We start from the raw sequence: 12,189 nt of genomic DNA, 5'->3' as shown, positions 1-12,189 counted from the left end.
TTTTCCACTGCAAAACAGACTTTTCCAAACTTCTTACCTCTTTTAATATATGTAAATACACAGATATACTTAAGAGAACATTTCAGCAGTGTCTGGATGAACAGATTATTCTTCAATCCCACCCCTGTTCAGATCACCCATTTTTTCAACAGGAATATGGCCAAGGGCACAGTCTGTCACACCAGCCTGAGAAACACAGAACAGAGCCAATCCAGGCACTTTGGAATGCAACTTCTAATAAAGATGAGACATAGATGCAAACATCTAAATTTAGATGAACTGCAGGACATCCTACAATCCTACATGTAATGACTGAAAGGGTTAAAATGTCAAAATATTCATTGCCATTTAATTTCAGCTACTACATTTTTATATATAACAAAACACCTGTTACAAAATAAATGTCAGACTTTTACAGGAGTGACTGAAGTGAAAGGAATTCTATCACCCTACCACTCTGTTAGCTACTTGCTGCAACAAGAAATCTCATTTTCTAAAGCACTAAACTTAAAATGGTTTGGGAAAATAGCTTGTCTTTTTAATGTCCACAACATGCACTTGTTGGGCAGTGCAGAGTGGGAAGTTTCTTTATTGGGGCTGTAACATACTGTGGGTTTCATGCACTTGCTGGGGGCAAAAGGGCACTGGAGGTATAAAAAGTGGCTGTAAAACCCCACATTGCCATGGATACCTGTAGGTAAAACCACACATTCCCCTTCTTCTCATCCCTCCATGGCAAACACCCAGTACTGATAGTCACAAATCAAATGCAAGTTTAACACAAAGTTAAGTTTTTAAATGAAATTTCCTGAATATATTTAAATAGCTGTGTAGGAGTAATCTTAGAACTGCACCAGAGGATGCTGGAGGCAAGCAATTTTGGATGGATTAAGTGTGATACAAACATTTTGAATTATTCAATATGCTCATATTATAGCTAAGCATTTCTTTTCTTTTTTTCTTCTGCTGAACTCTAAGTCATGCCTGAACTCGTGATACTCTACCAGTTATTTTTAAATCAGCTTTGAAGGCAGTAGGTGGTATGTTTTTAAGCAGCAAGAAAAGGTGTTCAGTGCTCTGCTCATGAAAACTGCAGAAATGGTGTGAGAAATTTCATTAGTCTTCTTGAAAAAACAAGAGATTTATTGTCAAGTGAACTGCAGTTCTTAGAATGCAGAAATCCCAAACTCACAGAGGGCTGCTGCACGAGTCCTGCAAAGCTTGGAAAAGGCTGCTCTGAGAGACTGAGTCTGGAAATGTGACTTCTGCTCTTCTTGTAGATGGGAAACAGAACAGTCTGAGAGTTCCTTACTCTCCTCCTTTTACTCTTTTCAAATGTATGAGGAAATTAGAGAATTCCTCATATGGCATTAAAGCCCACCATGAGTTCAGGAGAATCCAGAGCAGCTTTGCAGGATCTTTACCTGGAGAAAAGCTGGAGAGGGACTTCTGAGAAAGGCAGGCAGGGATAGTGCTGTCCCAAAGCCACACAGCAAAAAGAAAAGGGGGAATGGCTTCAAAGTGCCAGAGGGCAGGGCTAGATTTGGGATTAGGAAGAAATTGTTCCCTGGGAGGGTGGGCAGGCCCTGGCACAGGGTGCCCAGAGGAGCTGGGGCTGCCCCTGGATCCCTGGCAGTGCCCAGGCTGGATGGGGCTTGGAGCAACCTGGAACAGTGAAGGTGTCCCCAGGGCAGGGGATGGGATGGGATGAGCTTTAAGGTGCCTTCCAAACATTCCATAACAAAATGCACTGGCTGAGGTCTGACTGGACACACCCTTGGCAGAAAGCACACATCTTCCAAGAAAATATTGACTTGAGAAGGAGAAGCAGAGAGCAGGAGACCCCAAAGAGCTGGGGACTGCAGCTAGAGACACCTCAACGACAGATTTTGTTTCCTCTTTCATTTCATCCTGTCAAGATCTGTTAAATGGTCAGGGAACTCCCTTCAGATTCTTTGTTCATTCTGAGACAGTGCAAAGTTCAGGAGTGCACTTCACATTGCTGCTTCTTCCTCTGCAGGATTTTGAGAGCTTCCTTTTATAAATTCTTTTTCCCCTCCTCTGAAATGCCCATTTCAGGTATTTCACTTGCTGCACCAGGTATGAAAAGGATACAGTTATAAACCACCCTGTATGCAAGGGATAAAAATATTCTATACAGAAAAAAATGAGATTAATTTCAAGGTATGACCATTCCTCAAAAAACCAACCATATTTTAAAAAATACTTTGAGTTAATTTTGTCCAGGATGAAAAATAGACACAAATACCCCTCTGGTACCAAAAATATCGATGATTTTCAAGAGAGGTGTGTACATGGCTCTTCTGGATACCAACCAGGCTGTTGTGGTTTTCACTCTCACTTTAGAGGTGTTGTAAGGGACTAAAACAATTCCTAGCTCACATCATTTAAGTAATTTTCTGACTCCCAACAAATCTTGCTTTGCTGCTCATTTTCATCCAGCTTCATGAACTCCTGAAGAAGGGAAACCCCCTGCTTCCACATGAATGTTTTCCTTCCCCAGCAGACAGCCCAGGGTCCAATGGCTTTGGTCAGCAGCTCAGAAGGGATCAGACTTCAAGAATTCTCTGTTGCCATTGAGAACAAAGCCCTTGGAGGTGTCTTGGAGCCAAGGACAAGGGAAATATTGACCACTAATTGTTACTGTGGGAAAGCCTCACACTGAGAATTCCTAAATGGCAGCCTAGGCACAGCAAACCCTTAATGGATGAACATAAATCCAATGGAGTTATGTTCAATATCTCCATGAAATTGTGCAAGTTCACCTCAAGGATCTAAAACAAGGAATTTCTGAAGTCACTCAGAGTGCAGACTGGAGTGTGTTCTGGATAAGCAAATTTCCTTTTTTTCCAGGGCAAAGGAAATAGTGTTAGAGGGAGAGCTACACCAGCTTCTCCCAATAAATTTTTTGCAGATTTAGGCTGTTCAGGGATCTGTTTAACTTACAAGTATAGCTAATGCACTCAAAGCAGACATTTTTTATTTTAGGATCACTTGAGGACTGACACCAAGCCTGATTTAAAGCAAGAAGTGCTCTTATTACTGGGACTAATAACTTGTCTCAGTTCAGCTAAGATGAGCTCTAGACTGAAATCCAAAATTAAATTCTAGACTTCAGTGAGTCACTCATGGGAGCAGAAAGTTTTGACATTAAAACAGCAGAATAACAGAATCCTACTACTTCCCAGATACAGAAAAGATCAGCTCGTAAGAAAAATTATTGATGCTGGGACCTTTTAAAAGCAAAATTGAAAAATCTCCTCCCCTAAAAAAAAAAAGTATACAAATATGGCAGGCTGGCACACCTCCATAATCCAAACCTGGAAACACACAAAGTCTAACAGAAAGGAAAAATAAATTCCCTTACCTGCCTGTACCTCAGGACAGTGGTTTTCTTCCCAGCTTCCCCTTAAGCTGTGTTTTTAGGCTAGCTAATGAATGTATTTGATAATTCAAGTGATGTATAAGAGATGATACATATATTATATATCCACTGGTATGTCTGGAGTGATGGGCATCATCACAGTACAGCAAGCTACAACAGATCTGGGTCTAAATCACTCCCAGGCTGCACACCAAGGGAAAAGAAATCCCATCAGGCACCTGAGATTTCCTTTTGATCGTTTGGAAGTGAAATTCAAAGAGAAGGGAAAAATACATGAAATAGTAATTTAAAAGAAGGATGTGTGATAGTCCACAGAAAAGCTGCTCCAGAATTGTTCATTCCACATTCCTCTGAAGCCAGTCCTAGTACATGTCCCACAGGAGTGCAGAAGATAAATCAATTCACTTTATATCTATACAGATACACTTGAAACCACCTCTGTTAACTTATGCATGTATGGTTTGGAGAAGTACAAGAACCAAAATCCAGCCCACCTAAAAACCTGCTGTGTAGGGGGTTTTAACTCCATTTCTTGTCAGATAGGGCAGCATCCATTCCATCAGAACTGATCAGATGTTGTGACCACCCTAACTCACATCATTATCTCTGACTCAGCATCTTCTCATTTGGACTTAAGTTTATAAAGCAAATTTTAACCCTCAGGACTCCAGTGAGCTCCCACAACTCTCTAAATATAAAATAAAAGGAGTGGGTGAGCTGCACTTTAATTCTCCACTTTGACTTTCTCAGAAGTTTGTTGGACAGAAGCTTTTCCTATACAGTGCAGTGTACATCTAATTTGCATACAAATATTGTAAAATAACTCTTTACTTGTTATTAGACTGCCACAAGTTGGATCAAAAGCCGACCATTCCAAAACCGTGTTGTTTCCACTAGGAAATGCTAACACCATCATATTTATTTCAGAAACTGTGAATTAAACATGGTGGGATTTTGGAATGAATTAATTTAAGAGGAAAATCAGGGAAAATGTGAATGGCAGCCATATCAAATATCAGAGAGAAAAATCAGCACCCTGGAACAAAGCAATCTGTGTTGATCTCAGCTATTTCAGTCGATTAACCAGCTGTTCTAACAAGTTTGGTCTTGTACAAAGTTCAGTTTATGAAGTTTTGCTTCTAGAACCACAGATTGGAAAGAAAAATTAGTAAACTATTCATGGGTTACCTTCTGGAAGAAAGGCTTTGCTATAGTCCCCTTTTGGCCTACCTGTTATTTAAACAGCACAATAATTCAGTGTACAGTTCCAGCCAGCTCTTATCAGTATATTACCTAAAACAATTCAGCACAGTTTAAAGGAAGTGGAAGAGTATGTATATATTTAGAAAGTTTCTCTGAAAAGCTCTACTGAAGGAGAGCAGAATGTGCCCATCCTGAGTGAAAGCAACAAACACCAATCTGCTCATTAATGACAACAATTCACCTTTCACCAAGACAGACACAAAGAGAAGCTATACCTCTATTGTGGGGTGAGTATTATGCTTATAAGCTGTGTACAGAGGAAACTGAATCTGAAAGATTTTTGCCACACACAGCAGCAGCTTCTCCTTCTCATCAGTGCTCCACAAGCTGAAAGGCTCCGTGCTCTTGGCGGGCTCCTCCTCGCTCAGGATACAAGTTCTTGCAGAATCAAACTTGTTCTCTAGAGGTTTTTGTCGTTCTCCATTTTCTTCTTGGTGAGACTCTCTCTCTACATTCAGGGGCTCATCAGCATGGTGACTCTGCTCTGGCCATGTTGGATCTATGTGAATAGTGCAATGTTTACAGAGCTGGTCCCTCAGAGCTTGCACTTGGGCAATCACTAAGTTAATCAGCGCACAAACTACTTGGTTAAAGATCTCCAGATGTTTATACTCCTTGAAACAGCACAAACATTGTCTGTAAGGAAAGAGGAAAAAATAAATGAATAAAAATTCCTACAGTTAAAATCAGCCGGGTACTTCACTAAGAGAACTCTTCACATTAAAACATTTTAAACAACAAGTTATTTGACAGAATCATAAAATGAAGGAAATTCAAATGAAACAGACTCCACCCAGCAGCAAGTGAGAGTCACAGAACCCTCCTTAAGCCTTGAGAACATCCCATTATTTCCCAATGGTTACCCAAACTATGAAGTCCCTGTTATCACTTAGCAGCTGGTACAGCATGTAAAATATAGAAAAAAAGCCTTGTGGGCAAGGTCACTGTGCTACTGAAGAAGTCACATTTTTCAGTATGTTTCTGACTCCATTTCCTCATCAGGCTTTCTCTGCTGCTCTTTAGAGCAATAAATCATCCTGACATTCTTGTCAGCTGTGTAAGAACTCCTTATTGTTATTTTCAAATCAACAGGGCTGCAAAGTAATTTTATTTTTAATGGAGTATTCAAGTTCACTTCCTTTATCTGCATGTGGATGGTGATCCCATGCACAATGATATCCTTTATCCATCTAGGAAAAGGCAGCTCAAGTATCTTCAGTACTTTCTTCACTTGGCAGGCTCAGAGATTATTCCCCTGCTTATCTACCGACCCACTGTAAGCTGCAAAGAACAAGAGGGGAAAGCATCCCTTTGACAATATCATTTAAAAATCAATTAAATCATCAAGTTCAAAAGCTCTAAAGTAACTCTAGTTGTGGGTAAGGATTAACTATGGATGCCAAAGAGATTGTGGGTGTATAAACCCCTGAGGTAGGTCCCTAAACCTCTTGTCTGGGAACAGCTGCTTCTTCCACACAACCCAGCACCTCCCTCATTCTGACCAAAAATGTGGAGGATATTCCTGCAGAGGGATTTAAATCCTGGAGAACACAGCCAAGAAAGGCATCACTGCACTGGCCTTACTCACTGGAGAACAACATGCAGGCTACATGCTTGTGACAGACTCTGGGAGAGGGACTCTGCCCTTCCTGACTCAAACTCTACCACACAAAGTAACTGCCACATAAACTGGGAGCTGCCTTGCAGCAGAGATCTTCTCCATCTTCTGTAAGACACAGAACAATGAGCTCCACTCCACAACCAGAGCTCTCAGATATTAAAATAATACAAAAATCACATGTACCACTTCGAAAAGAAATCAGCAGACAAAAGACAGGGCAAGAAATCCTCAGTAAGCAGCAATTAAATTGTTTTCTGCAAACACAGCATTTAATTTAGAGACTGGAATTAATAAATTATAATTTTTAGGGGGAAAAAAATCCAGAGAACCCAGAGCTATGACAGGTAGAGGGTGCTGCCTCTCTTGATGGAACACCAACATGCCCTTGAGCTGCAGCTCTTAAAGCACATCCTTTCTGAATACAGATATTTATTTTTTTCAGTGGGTTAGACAAAAAGGTAACATTCAGGATTCCCTAATTCCAGCACAGATACAGTGACTGAAGCACCTAAACCCCTTTGTCCCATTTGTGCAGGGAAGAAAAAACCCTTTAATATTGTGTAAATGGAGTTTCACCCATGTGAAAAACATTCTTGTCATTTAATTGGAAATGTATTTTCATGTTAACAAATGACAACAAGGGACTGCAGGAAAAACCCAGTGTGTATCCTCAAGCATTTATCCTGGGGGAAAAATGATGTTCAAAAGGTCCATCACTTATGCCTACAAATTACTGCCCCACTTAAGAGCAACAAATCATCCTCAATAACAATGAAAACAGCCTGGTGAAGACTGCTCACATACTGGAGAATTCTTTTCCAAGACAGGTATGTGCAAAACCTCTCAAGCCTTCCTCTGTTGGAATGTGAAAGAAGAGCTCCACCAAAAATTGAAGAGATCAATAAAAAATGAGGATGTTACTTCTTTGAACATAACAATTTCCAGAAGAAAAGTGAAATGGAAACACTACACACAGATGGAAGAAAAAGGTGCTTTTCAGGAGCAGTCACCAAGTGATCTTCTGAAGGAAAGCAGAGATTTAAACCACAGGCAACAAAGGTAAAAGCAGTTCTTCAGGAAGGCCTCAAACCCAAGACAAGCAGAACTCTCAAAAGCTCATTTGGCAGAGCAGAGACAGGACAGGGAATTAAAATATCAACTAAAACTCCTTCCTGTGGCCTCTTTGTTAGACTCCTACAACCAGCCTAAGGACTGCTCTCCAGGCCCCCCCAGTATGAACCCACGACATATGGAAGGCAACAAGGAAAGCAGAAGAAAATAAAGAGTTAAATATTATCCAATCTTTGGGTTTTTTATTATCCAATTTTTGGTCTTTTTCTTCAGGTTGGATTTGTCGAGCTGTAGAACAGAACAAAACTCTGAACGGATGATGACCTGGAAAACTGGGTTGCAATTGTTCTCTGACGAACTTGGCATCTAGGACCTGTCAAGAAATGTCAGGAGTCTGGTTCCCATGCCTGCTGTTTATTTTGATTAAAAAATCCCCCCTCTGTGTCTAAAAGCACATGGCAGAAGAAAATGAACTTGGCTTGTAATTTTTGGGCAAAATGAGGAAGAGGAGGTTTCCTACTTTCATAGGTATCCAAAATGTGACATTCCATTTTTTTTTCCTTTTGGAGTCTTCTAAATACCCAGCTAGTATTTTCCAATTTATCCTCCATGCTTTTCCCAATATTACTATGATTCAGTTTGGTCTTAAAACTACTGCTGAACACTAAATCCCAAACACCTTCACTGTAGATTCTTTCTAAAAAGTAATATCCATACATTTCCTTGTGCTGGAAAAAAATTAGTAGCTGTGAAGTAATTTATCATTATATCATAATGTAGTGATATCATTACTTTAAAGAAACAAGCTCAAAACAACAGGAATTTAAATACTAGATTAAAAGGAATAATGTAATTTAAGACAAAAACATGTAAAGCATTTTCTTTATCAGTTTAGTAGCTACAGGCTGCAATCCTTCATCACCTGGACTCTGAGTATTAGAACATGCAGAAAAATTTAACATGATGGCTCCATTCAGTCACCTTTTCTTAAATCCCTCTTACCCTACCCTGCCTCTGCAGAAGATGGTCCCAAAATTTCATGTTAAAGCAGCAAGACACATTGTTTGTCACCACTATAGAGCAGTTTGTTTTTCTACACAATTATTACAGCATCCAGAATGCTAACTGCATTCAAAACATGCTTTTCCCAAAATGCACTGGGTAACGAGTTTGTTTTTATTTCCTAATAGTAAAACAGTCTTTATTCTCCAGGTATCACTTAGCTCCACATTAATAATTTGCTAATTCTAAGCACTCTACTGTATTTTAAAAAGGGAAAGCTGCTGTTGAGATTCAGCATCCTCAGCATTCAAACTCAATCCAAAATTACCTTTGCGTCCACGAATTGATGTAAGCAAATATCTTGAGGGCATGTTCCTTTCTGAGCTGCAAAGCATCACCACCTTCAATGTCTGATACTAAAGAAAACAAAAACATAAACACAGAAACAAAAACATTAACACATTTTTTAGGAGGAAAAAAAACCAATGTGCACTTGTTCTGTTATTAGAAACTACCTTTGATAGCACAGAAAATAAATAGTGAAACAAAAACTTGTAGATTTGGTTAACGAGGTTTAGATGCAGGTGACTTGGAAACTCAAAGTGCACAATGTTCTTGAATACTGCTCCAAAGGTTTGTGATTGAGAACAGACCCTTCTTGTAATTCTATTTTTATCAAGTATTCCTCATAAGCTTTACTGGGAACTCCTGATTGATGTGCACTTTCAAGTATGAACTTTGAACAACTTTACTCATTAACCAGACACCTTGGGTTTGGTCTTTTGTTTTGCTGGGGTTTTTCCCCCCCCAGATTTTTAAATGCCTGCATTTTGAGATGACCCTGAGACCTCCACTTCCTTCTCCTGATCAGATAAAGACTGAGAAAAACAACAAACAAATAAAACTCAAACCACAACAGAACTCTCAAGATAAGAACAATGTGCTGTGTACATATAAGGTTATTTCAGACCGAGCTGATGATCACTGCTTTCAAATACAGACCCATCTATCATGACATTTAACCATAATGAATCACTAATTGGCAAAATGATAAAGGCTTACCACATTTGTTACACAGGAAACCAGAACAGTTCTGTACTCAGTTCAAACCCCAAATGCTTCACTGAGGGATTATCAAATGTCCCACTTCCCTCCAAAAATCCTTCTACACTCCAATAAGGCCAACATCAGTAGGGCCAAGCTCCACTTAGGCAGCACCTGGTTATATCCCAGGGCCCTGGATTCTGCCTCCTGGCCACACAGCTGTCCCCAGCCACCAGGGCACAATTCCTGCTTCCTCCTTGTCCTGAGCCTCCAAACATTTGTACAATTATCTAATTGCTACACAAATCAAGGTCAGCATTCCTTTGAAGTGGATCTTTGCATTTATAACACATCTAAGCTCTCATCTCCACATTGCACATGGCATTTCAAGTATCACACACTCACAACTCCACTTCTCAAGCAAACTTTGTGGGAAAGGCTCTCCAACAGCACTGAGCTCTTCAGCATCCCTGCCCCAACCTCAGCCCTGCAAGGTCCTGTGTGATCCATCCATGCAGGTTCCCAAAAGCTAATGAAACTCTGTGGGCATGGACCAGAAAGCAAAGCACAGAAGAAAACCACTTCACAGAATAATCACACTGAACAAATACTTCTGACTTCTTTGAAATAAGGACATCATGTATGCACACACATCCACAGTTCCATACATATGCATACATACAAATAAAAACTACCCAAAAAGCAGCCTCTGAGCAGGATACCATCAAATTTTAAAACCACTTTTCTGTCTCGCTCCTAGAAGGCTCTGAAGATCCTACACAACACTGGACACAGCTCAAGATGGAGAAGCAGACTAAAAGATGGGAATCACTCAATATCACCTTTTATTTTCAACACCACAAATGAGCAGGACAGTTAACTCTCTGAAAGCCAGAGCACAGCGCTGAAGAAACCAAGAACTCCATCACACAATTTAGGTCAAGCTTACCACAAAAGACAGATCTTTAGCTATAGATAGTATCTTAAAAAAAAAAGCCACCAAAAAACCCTGCCCAGCATCAAAGGTTCATAAAACTTCTGTTCTCCCAATTCTGTGAGCATTGTTTCACTAAGATGAATTCCTTCAAACTTGACAGAAAAAAATTGTTGACAATTTAATAGCAACAAAGGTGATTTTACCTTGTAGGATCTCACACATACATTTCTAACACCTCCCTCACCCCCACATGACCCCACTCCAACAAGCAGGAGTAACTGCAACTCACAGAGCAGCCTTTTCATTGCAAAAGTTTGAATCACTCTTAAATTACCCTCTTTGAGATTATAAAGAACTGTAAGTTCAGCAAACTGGGTCTTTAAAAGCTACAATTGCCAAGTGAAGAAGACAGAATAGAGAAGTTATGGAAATACTGAGACTAATGCCAAACTGATGTCAAAAAATAGGGAGGTATTTGCACAAGCTGGAGAACCTGTTATTTCCCTGTTTATGCATTCTCCATCTCTCACACTGACCAACTTCTACTGGTCCTATTTATTAATCACTGCTAATTAATACAGTGGCTACAGAGATGATTTCCCTTTGGGTTTCTGTACCTAGAAATAATCCTGGGTTTATTCCTGAAAAGGCAGGAGGCTCCATGCAGGAGGAACCCCAGGGAGGCTGCAGTTTTCCATGGAGCTTAGCCCCAAAAGCGGCAGTAACACATGTGCCAGGGCTTCTCCTCCTGGACTTCAGCTCCAGTTCTCTTTTGCTCCTCAGCAGAAATTATCTTGTTCAGTTATTTTGCATCCTCACAACCAAAATTTCAGTCTTAGGCCTTTGAGTTCCTCAGAGTATCAGCTCTGTTGATGTTCTTGATTTACAACACCTCTGTTTAGGGGCACATGCAGCTCCAAGTGCAGAGACAATTGGTTCTGAAGCATTTCAAAGACTTTTTTTTCATTGAGGAAAGTACAGATGGAAAAGCAATAGGAACAAATGCACTCATTGTCATTCCTGGGCACTTTCTGATTTCTGTCAGCTCTCTAAGAACTTCCTTGCTACACGATTTCACTTCCAAATGATGATGTCTGCCTCTCCTTTGAAATCAGTTCTCTTCTACCTTGAAGGGGCCAGCAGTTAAACCAGACTTTGGGAATAAAGCGTGTCCTTTACTCTCTGCCATGCCTCAGAAACTCCTCAATCTGCTGCCTCCCCACTTTCTCACACTTTCACTGTTTCAGACCCAGCAGTACCAACCATGTCAAACTTTTCCAAAACCAATTACTGCACCAAGCCTCCATCCTGCAAATTGATTTTGGCGGCCAAGACTTCTCCCTGGTTTCACACCTAGGACAGTGATTCCCACAGAATGCACCAAGCTACCCTTGTGTCCTTTCAGATCTGCCAGAGGGCTCTCAGGAACAAGAACTGCTGAGATGTGCTCCAGAGCTTTCCAGGCAGGCATTCCAGGATCTCTAAGTTTCTGTCTCAGCAGGGGCACTCCCATCCTAGGCTCAGCTCCCATCCTAGGCTCAGCTCCTTCACATCTGCAGTGGCTGCTTCTCCCTCCAGGCACTCACAAGGCAGCAATGTCAGAGATGCTCTCCTTCCCTACCTCTGAGCTCAGCTTTCTGCTCCTTCCTTACATTTGTTCTACCAACTCTTAGTGCTCAGCTAAAGCCTCTTAGACCTTTCCACCCTCGAGTCCTTCCTTTTCCCTCCTCCATTCCATGCACACCGACACCTTCCCCCAGCACCAGATCCAATTTCACAACCACCCAGTTGAAGCCCACACTACAACATCTGTACCATGCATTTCCCACAGCATCAGCATTCCTG

At 40.7% G+C, this 12,189-nt stretch overlaps 1 protein-coding gene across 1 annotated transcript in view; it reads right to left on the bottom strand.

The window, feature by feature from the left end:
* Window positions 1–11,857, bottom strand: part of USP34 (ubiquitin specific peptidase 34) — a 101,029-nt gene extending 89,172 nt beyond the window's left edge. Inside the window, 3 exon segments of the mRNA XM_031058274.1 lie at window positions 4,885–5,305; window positions 8,692–8,779; window positions 11,734–11,857. Coding sequence (XP_030914134.1) covers window positions 4,885–5,305; window positions 8,692–8,779; window positions 11,734–11,857 — 633 coding nt within the window.
* Between the last annotated feature and the right edge of the window lie 332 nt (window positions 11,858–12,189).

This window comes from Geospiza fortis, unplaced genomic scaffold, assembly GCF_000277835.1.
Source record: "Geospiza fortis unplaced genomic scaffold, GeoFor_1.0 scaffold275, whole genome shotgun sequence".
Taxonomy (NCBI): domain Eukaryota; kingdom Metazoa; phylum Chordata; class Aves; order Passeriformes; family Thraupidae; genus Geospiza; species Geospiza fortis.
The sequence above is the reverse complement of the archived record's forward strand: the minus strand, read 5'-3'. Positions and strand labels throughout refer to the sequence as shown.